Here is a 9,787-nt window from a genome sequence, read left to right as displayed (position 1 = left end):
AATGATGCCGACGGCGACACCGCTTTTCTGCAGCATGGGGCCCGGAACGCTACCGTATTAAAAAAAAGACGTAAACTTCTCGGAATAAATATGTGGGAGATAGGGAGCAACCATGCGTGTGTTAAGAATGGAATGACGCTGCGCATAACTGGCTTCATCTGGCATAAACCGCGATTAATTTCTTCAGTCGGTGCTGTATTCTGTGATAGGTGCCGCAGTTATAGCACATCCCTCGTCTGGAAGATGTGTACACACACACTCTCTTTTTATTTTCTTTCCTCATTTGAACCGGAAACAAATAGTTCGGGTGTACTGTGCGATATCAGTGCACGTTAAATAACAACAGGCGGTTGATTTTATTCGGTGCCTTCCCCTACAGCGCCACTAATTGCCTGAGACGCTTTGAGATGTTAAACCTCACAAAACCAAACCAAGTAGTCCTTTTTTTATTTTTTCCTCAGCCATGCTTCCGTGCTGCCCTGGCGATGCGTTTTTCTTACTAGGCAGTTTTGTTGTCGCTTCCTCCTTCCTTCGTTCTTGTTCCCGGTTGCAAAACACCATTTTATAGGAGTGAATACTATGAAATAGTCTAGTGCGTTAAGTAGCACTCTCACGACCGCGCATGAAATTCGGTGGAAAATTTAGGATTTGGCGCTGCTGGTTTGCTCTCAGTTTAAGCGTTAGTATAGACGTGAACTTCACCGCCATTTTCGTGGTAATTTATGATTGACATTGCTGAGGATGGGAGCTAAAAGCACATCATTCTTAATAGGCTCCTGAGACAAGGGTTAGCGCTGATTTCACTCACAAGTACGGCAGAGAGTTGGAATTGTTTGGCAGTTTTTGCTGAATTTCGAGGGATTTTCTTTGCTGCGTTTTGTGCAGGCGCCCTTTCGTAGTATTTTTCCCAGGAAGGCCATTATTTGCCTTTTCCGAACAAACATCAGTCGGAAGTCTGCGTTCATCCGGTGCGCCCCCCTTCTCGTGCAGCCTGCGGTCGCAGTTTGTGGCTCTTTATCAGACAAGGGCACTCCGATGGGATACATGCGTTTTCCTGTGCTTACCAAGCCGTGCCATGGCGTCGTAAAGTCATCGTCCCTTCACGTGCTGCACGTGCATCCGGCGTTCCGAGCCTCCACAGGTGGGAAATGTCAGCGCACCCCTTTTTAGACAACTGCCCTCTTCTTAATTTTTTTTTCAGCGCGACGCCCTATACCTAGATATTTTTTTCGGTTCTAAAAAGCTTTTTTTTGTTTTTCAAAAATGCGAAGCAAAGAACGCCCACGGCCATTACGCTCTCATCAGGCGACTGAAGTTCAAGCATAAAAGCTGAACTTCCACCAGTGATAGCTCATGCTACAGGAAACTCTCCTTTTCCTGTTTTCACAGCCTCTATTCGGCAAGCAGAGACGATAAAAGCAGGTTGCGAGATTCTAGCATAGACCCGACGATTTACCTTCCAGTTCACCGCCTCGCCGTTGGAAACACGGCAACAGGTAAGGTACCGGTAATATTACCGCCTTCTGTCTGGTTACTGCTCAAAGCAGCAAAATGGCTAAGAAATGGTACACCTAAGCTAAGGCTAAGGCTAAGAAATGGTACAAACAACCCTTTCATTTGCCAGCTGTGGCCATTATATCCTCGCTAACTTCTTAATCTGATCCGTTCACATAACCTTCTGCCGTCCCCTGCTACGCTTGCCTTCTCTTAGAATCCACTCCGTTTCCCTCAAGGACCAGTGGTTATCTTGCCTTCGCATCAAATGCCCTGCCCAAGCTCATTTCTTGCTCTTGATTTCGACTAGCGTGTAAATAACCAGCGTTTGTTCTCAGAACCCTTCTGTCCTCCTCCTGTCTTAACGTTACACCCATCATTTCTTATTTCCATAGCTCGCTTCCTTGTCCTTAACTTATGTTGAACCCTTTTCGTTGGCCTTCACATTTCTTCCCTGCGGGTGAGTACCGTTAAGATACACCTTTTATCTGCTTTTCTCTCGAGGGATATTGGTAAACTGCTAGTCATGATCTTAGAGAACCTACCAAATGCGCTCCACGCCATTCTTATTTTCCTCGTTATTTCACAATCATGATCTTTATTTGCGGTCACTACCTGCCCTAAGTAAACGTAATCCCTTACCACTTCCAGCACCTCGCTACAAACTTTAAACTGCTGTTCCCTTGCGAGACTGTAACTTTGGTTTTCTGCGTGTTAAATTTTAGACTCAGCGTTCTGCTCTGCCTATCTAACTCATTGGTCATGCTTTGCAGTTCATCTTCTGAGTGACTTAGCAATGAAATGTAATCAGCGAATCGCAGAATACCATGGTATTCTCTATTAACTCTTATTTCCAACTGTTCCCAATCCAGGTCTCTGAATACCTCCTGTAAACAGGCACTGAAAGCCACTGGCGAGATCGTGTCTCCCTGCCTGACACCCTTCCTTGCTGGAATTTTATTGCTAACTTAGCGGAGAACCATGGTAGCCGTGGAGCGGTTATAGACAGCTTCCATCATTTTGACATAAGGCTCTTCTACACCCTGATTCCGTAATGCCTGTATGACTGCTGAGGTTTCAACTGAGTCAAATGCGTTCTCGTAATCAATGCAGGCTATATATAGGGGTTGGTTATATCCTGCTCATCTCTCTATCACCTGATTGATAGCGTGAATGTGGTCTATTGTCTCATATACTTTACGAAAGCCTGCCTGATCATTTGGTTGATTGAAGTCTAAAGTTGTCCTGACTTTATTAGCGAATGCCTTAGGAAATAACTTATAGGCAATGAACAGTCAACTGATCGGACTAAATTTTCAAGTCCTTGATGAACCTCTTTTATAGATTAGGACGATGTTAGCGTTTTTTCAATCTTCTGGTACGCTGAAGGTGATAAGGCGTTGACTATAAAGGGCGGTGCTGCACTGTGCGAATGCCAGCTCCCGACCTCATGCCGACCCGTCGACGTCATTGCATGTTCTGAGCGCCTCCTTTGTCGATCTAGAAGCTGAGCACTGACATGGCAACCCCGCTGACATAAACCCTTCCTTATTATGGAAGTCATGGCTAGCTGCTAGCGTAGAGGGTCGGCGTCAGGACATAAAACAGCACCATATTCAAATGGGAGAGGTTTTGAAAAGCATTATTTTGTTTAGTTGAAAAAGTAGAACCAAGACTATTTTGGATGCTTACGACCTCTCTTAAATCGCGCGTCCTTTCCTTCAGCTTGTGTCACCAACTAGATTCTCATGAATTTGGCTCTGTTTTCACTTATAACAGGTCAGCAGAGAATGTTTGTCTCCGTAGTCTCTGGATTTACGTGTGGAGCCTTATCGGTCACCGGGAAAAGATTAACGTCATGTGACTGGTGGTGTGAATTCGAAGCCAAGCGAGGAAGCAAGCATGTGCAACCGTCATCATCATTATAATGATCGTTGCTGCTCATCACCAGCAGCAGTCATGATGAACATGCGCAAACAGCAAGTTGTTCTAAAAGGGATGACACCAGCTCCAATGCGCATGCTATCTGGAGTGCCTCAAGCCTCTTCACTTTATCATCATGATCAGAAGCCTGACTACGTCCATTGCAAAACAAAGGCCCCTTCCGTACCCTTCCAATTAACCTAGTCCTTTGCCAGCTGCGGCCACGGTATCCCTGCAAACATCTTAATCTCTCCCGCCCACTGGCCACCTATCTTTCTGCCGCCCCCTGCTGCGCTTGCCTTCTCTTGGAAACCAGTCCGTTACCCTTAAGGACCAGCGGTTATCTTGGCGTCGCATTATATGCCCTGTCCATGCCCTCTTGATTTCGACTAGAATGCCATTAACCTAAGTTTCTTCCCTCACCCACTTTGCCCGCTAACGTGCAACCAGCTAGTCCCAACCATAAGAGTGCTAGCGCCTTGCTTTCATTGAATGCATACGGATTCTACAATTTCACCATGATTCTAAGGATTGTTGCAAAAAACTTGCGTCAAGTCTGCGCTCGAGTATGCACGTACTATATGGGATCCTCCTAAAAATACAGATAAACGTAAATTAGAAATGGTCTAGAACTTGGCGGCCCGTTATGCTTCTGGAAATTGAATCAAACAGACCAGTATGCCAAGCGTAAAACAAATTACAATATGGACCTCTTGAAGTCAGAAGGAGAAAATTTTCTATAATATCTTTTACAAGAGAATTTCTGTTCCAAGAAAGAAGCACATTTTCTGCCCACACTGTTGATTTGAGCGTGTTGATCACAATCACAAATTTTGTGAATTCAGGTCTAGAAGCAATTTTTTCAAATCATCGTTTTTTCCCCATACTGTTGAAGAATTGAATGCCATTTTTTCTTCTCTCGTTACTATTACTGACAATGACATGTTTGCGTCCTTATGGTAGTTTGTTTTCTAGGATAATATTATTATGTTTCTTGCGTATATTCTTGTGTTTTTGTCGAAAATATGAATAACTGACTGCATTGAAAAGTGCACAGATTGCTTTGAAAGGAAAAAAGTTAAGACAAATGGTGTGTGGCGCCTTAGTTAATGCACTTGCTAGAAAACGGCAAAGCTTTCCAGCCACGGACTCTTTCTATCCTTGAAACTTTAGTCGAACAAAGGGTCATGCATTTGAAATGCATTTGCTGCTGGTTTCCAGATACCAGTGTACCTGCGGCTAGCTCTTTCATTTGCCCCTGCTGTAGACTGTACTTGAAATTTATGGGTCTTATCTGCAACAGCACATGGATGCTAACGAAAAGGCTTGAACTTTTGACGACAGCACAGTGCGCTATGGAAAAGAAAATCATAGCGCTACCGTTAAGAGACAGAAAGGGAGCAGAGTTGGTCAGGGAACAAACGAGAGTTAATCATAGCGTAGTCGCGATAAAGAAGATGAAATGAGCATGGGCACAGCATTAATTCAAAGGGAAGATAACTGATTTTATATTAACGTAACAGAGTGCATTGCAAGAGAAGGTAAATGCAGCACGGGCTGACAGAAAGTCAGGAGGGCTGATAAGGTTACGAAGTTTGCGGCGATAATGCGGCCGCAACTTGTACGAGACCGCGTTGATAAGAAAGATGTGAAAGAGACCTTTCTCCTCGAGTGGCGGTTGTCTGCATGGTACGCATGGAACTCCATGCTGATTTATTGATATCCTGCGGCAGCTTGAATACATCTGCTGACTGTCAAAATCATATATTTTCGAGGGAAAGACGTACCTTGTCGTAATGAAGGCTTCATTCTCTGCGGTGCAAAATGCTTCATTATGGTTTCCGTCCACTGCAGCACAGTCAGGATCAATGCCGCACAAAGTGACCCGTTTTTATCTCTTCCTCACGATAATTGGTTTGTTTCTGTACCGTCGCCAGGAGTTTGGGACGTCTCCTAGTTAGAGTCGCTAAGCCTTGCGGTCTAAGTCGCGTTTTTTGTTATGACTGATCTGGCACAGAAGGGGCTAGATGTTTCCATTGAATAATGGCTGCAGACTACCTACCACACATGTCAAAGGAGCGGTGCCACGATGCTTCGGTGCACGTTTGTTCCCGAAATAATCAAAATTTAAAGAAGGGTGTCTATGCAAAAGACGAGAGTTTAGAGCCCTTTTTGGAAAGACGAATACGTTTTTGAAGAATATTTGCAACTCTAGTCGCTTTTGTTCCGGAGCTACAAATAGAACGGGGACTACGCTTTCTATTACTCAGTGCCGTGTTTATTCAAGCGAAAACCTATGAGCGCACCTCATTACATTACGTGTGGGGAATGCAATAGCATTAGGTCAGCGAATTTCATTACAGAATACAACGGGGTCCTATGAAATTTCGTGCTCTTCAAGGCTACTAAAGATGCTGTTGCTAATTTAGGAACAAAAATCAAGAGTCTGCTTCAAGGCTACGTATTACTCTTTAAGGTTCAAGGTTCGTTTATTACATGTTTATGGTACAAGGTAAGAGAAAAACATTGGAATACAGAAAGAGGTCCCAAAGTCAGAGACTGTGGACGGGACCTCCTGTAAGAACAATTGTAAAAATGAATTACAGACAGCAGATGCAAAAAAAAATTAAAGTTTTTGGCATCATAAATGAGCAGTGAGTGAAATACGAGAAATAATGCAACCCTTATTTGAATGAAAAATGATTACACACCTAATATCATACAGACCGAAGCGGTGACCTTGTGGTAGAGCATCCGCCTCGCACTCGGGAGGTGCTGGGTTCGATCCCCAGTGCCGCCGGGTACCCACCGGTTTTTAATGGGTACAAGATTTCCCCCGGCCTGGTGCTCGGCTGTTCTGGGTGAGATGCTTGGGAAAAGGGTCGTGTCCACAGTTGCTCTTACGGATCAGCGATAAGTTCCGCTTTCAACAACGCTAAATCCGCCTCGTGCGGCAGAAGCCCATTTGTGGCCCCCTTCTTTTTTGATGAATGATACCTTCTAACCATGGTGGCCGAAGGCACCGTTCGCTGCTGGTGGAGCACTCGGCCCGCAGCGGGGTTTACGGAGCTTCCCCCAAGCGAACACCCCAAAGGAAGCCGAGCGCCAGGCCGGGAGCCGCTTGTACCCATTTTTACCGTTGGGTGTCCGGCAGTTGGTTTCGAACCAACCACCTCCCCGCAGCCGAACGGGCGCCCAACCAAAAGGGCTGTTAATAAAGCTACAGTCTACAGGCTTCATTAGCACAGTCAATTTACCCTTGGAAGAGAGGCTTTGCTGGCATCACCTAAAAGTTGCCCGTCCACGCTCTCGCACCGTCACTTGTTCTAATTCCTTATTTCCCTGTGCAGCCGGAATGGCTTTTCAAATAACGCTGTCATCATCACTTGCTTAAGTCTTTTTGCTGAAAATGTAAAAAAAAAATTGCTGTTATTGTGAATTTGTGCTTTTAATTCCTGCACCCTTATGCAAACCCCTTTTTGGGGCCTTTAAGGTAATAAAATGAAATTAAATGAAATGAAAACCCACAAACTATTGGGAGAAAAGCGACAATGAAAAGAAAGTTGCACAAAGACAAACACGCGCAAGACAGGCGCAGAGAAAATAACATTTGAAAATACAGCGCTGTTTTAGCAACACAGCAACTTTGAGAAAGAATAAAAAACAAAACAAAATGCACTAGGACAATAAATATTGTCACATTATAATAACAATGATATTAACAATCATTTTACGTATTACAATCATGCTAATAGATGGTTTTGCAAAGCGCTGTAAAAATATGTGGGACGAGCGGTAACACTTTGCGCAGGCAGACTCTTCCAATCGTGTAATGCTCGTGGAAGAAAAACAATATTTCAATGCGTTTTTTCGGGAATTGTACTCGCGCACATTTAGTGGATGCTCGGTGCTGGCGGAAAGGTAGCTTGGCTTTTGCCACTACGCACATTATGAAAGAAAGAGAGTCTAAAATATTTTCTCCTCTTTTCAAGTAACAGCCACCCCAGCTTGTCGCGCGAACCAGAAGAGTTTTTTTTTGGAAATTAAAATCGCCACTTACAAACCCCCAGTGGACGCGCTCAAGTTCCTCAATATTCTGTTTTGAATGCGGGTCCCAAGCGGCGCAAGCGTATCAAGTACAGGACATACGTTGGGCATGAATAAGCTCTTTTTCCGTGTAATTGCAGCATCCCTAAAATTTCGATAGAGGAAGTTTAATGTCCGGCTTACTTTAGCCGATATATAATTTACATGTGCATTTCATGAGAAGTCACTCAAGAAAAAGGCTCCAAAGTACTCATAAGTTTAAGCAGCAGATATCAACCAGAAATCTTGAAAACCAGCAGACGGAGAACCAGCTCGAATGGGCGTAATAAAATCACCATGATGCGCGCCACGGGATAAATACTGTATACATACTTTGGACATAATACTTTGGACAAAAGCGGTACCATGTACCTTCTAGGCCCTTCTGGCTATCGTCATGCGTTTCAAACAGTGAGGGCGAGTAACGATGAATGTGCTGGAAGTGCAAGCTGTTCCACTCGAAACATCTACCCTACATGACATGACAGCGGTCCCATGTACGCCACGACAGGCCCACACAGCACGCGCTTGATCGTGGCATTACAATCCCATCAGCATGTAAGAAAAATCTCAGTGCATTTTTTTATGCGTGGAATGCGCACATACGTGGCATTTCACAGATGCTTGGTTGTCCTATTTTGCATTTTATCCTCCCGTTTAAACAGGCGTCCTTCAGGCGTCCAGGTGGTTCATGAAATGGCATAAATATTAGCTGTCCTCAAATTGCAATAAATGTCGTGCTACCAACTGGGACTACGTGTTTTTCGTCACGTGGCCTTTAACTGTGTCCAGAAATGTAACGCTTGAAGCTGCTTAAATTACGGCTTATGCGACATTTCTGGTATGACAGTCGCAAAATGCACGTTTCTAAAATTTACACCACCTCAAGTTTCCAGCAGTGTTTTGAATATTAAGTATTGATTATCTGCTGGGCCACTTGACCGAAAAAGCTTAAACATATCGGTTAGTTTCGGCATCACCCTTTTTAATTTAACCCGATTTGTTTCCTGCCTTCTTATTCGCACCTGTCAGCGAGAAGAACTTGGCATGGCGGCAAGGAAGCCCTACTTCAAAGTGGTCGACGGCATCCAGAGGTGTCCCAACCTCGTCGAACAAGTGTTCAGAAAGAACTTCCAGTTCAGGGCCCAAGAAGGTGACGTGGTGCAGTGTACGTACATCGGAGGCGGCACCAAGTGGCTTCACTACATCATCGCTCTGATCCTGAGGCGAGGCGAGCCCTTAGCCAGTGCGCAAGAGTTCGCCCGCTGCATACGCTCGATCGACCACCACAGCAACCTCGACCAGTGGGTGCCAGAGGTTCTGCCTATGCGCCTGTTCATTACGCGAGTGCCTCTCAGCCGCGACATGATGAGCGCTGATGCGAAGTACGCCTTCGTCGCCCGAAACCCATGGGACGTGTGCGTCTCCTACTTCCACAGGGCAATAGACTTGAGCGCCTATCGTTTTCAGGACGGCACCTTTCAGGAATTCTTCGACGCTTTCCTCCAGGAATCCTTCGGACTGAAAGGGTACATACAGGCCGTTAGCGCGGCCTATGCCATGAAAGATGAATCCAACGTGTTTTTTGTTACTTACGAGGACTTGATTCGGAACACTGCGACCGTCGTCCTGAAGCTCGCAGCATTCTTAGGGGAACGTTACGGCCAAGAGTTGCAACAGGAAAAGTCACTTGTCGACAAAGTTGTACAACACTCCAGTGCCCAGAGCATGAGGAATCTGCTGGTGGCGACCGCGCTGCAGAAGCCAGGGGTGGAGGCCTCCAGCAGCAAAACAGGATACCAAGCCGTCAGAAGCGCCAAGGTGGGCGAGTGGAGCAAGTTTTTCACGGCGGAGCACCTGCGGCGCATGGAGGCGAAGATACAAGAAGCACAGGAGGCAGCATCCTTCATGCACCTCTGGGACGACATCAGGGCCGAGACGATCGCCGCCGCCCGGCAGTCGTGAAAGACAAGTCTCTCTCTAGTCCCAGGTTTTCTGTAACAGAAGAAATATATTGACGGCAGAAATAGCGGACAATAAAAGAGCATGTGCGTCATTAGTTCTTTTCTATGCTGTCCTTAAAGAAATGTACAGATCTCGTGTCTTTTATAGAGTGAGAAGGCGCAAGAAAGGTACAGGGTGTGTACTGAGCGTCTTGATAACTCGCTTAAAGTGTGGTCCAAGCATATGTTCATAATCTTTAATTAAGCAAGGCGGCTTTTATTGAGGCTTCAAATCCTTTTTCAACCATTAGCAAGCAGGTGCACTTGCTTCTACCGGTAAG

General features: G+C 45.4%; 1 protein-coding gene across 1 annotated transcript; it reads left to right on the top strand.

Annotated features, from left to right (window-relative positions):
* The first annotated feature begins 1,307 nt into the window (after window positions 1–1,307).
* LOC144127878 (sulfotransferase 1E1-like) lies at window positions 1,308–9,577 on the top strand. Its single transcript, XM_077660856.1, has 2 exons — window positions 1,308–1,496; window positions 8,536–9,577. The coding sequence occupies exon 2, from the start codon at window positions 8,551–8,553 to the stop codon at window positions 9,466–9,468; it is 918 nt and encodes a 305-aa protein (XP_077516982.1). The 5' UTR covers window positions 1,308–1,496; window positions 8,536–8,550; the 3' UTR covers window positions 9,469–9,577.
* Window positions 9,578–9,787: the final 210 nt, after the last annotated feature.

Source organism: Amblyomma americanum, chromosome 4 (assembly GCF_052857255.1).
Source record: "Amblyomma americanum isolate KBUSLIRL-KWMA chromosome 4, ASM5285725v1, whole genome shotgun sequence".
NCBI lineage: Eukaryota > Metazoa > Arthropoda > Arachnida > Ixodida > Ixodidae > Amblyomma > Amblyomma americanum.
This window is presented reverse-complemented; position numbering and strand designations above follow the sequence as displayed.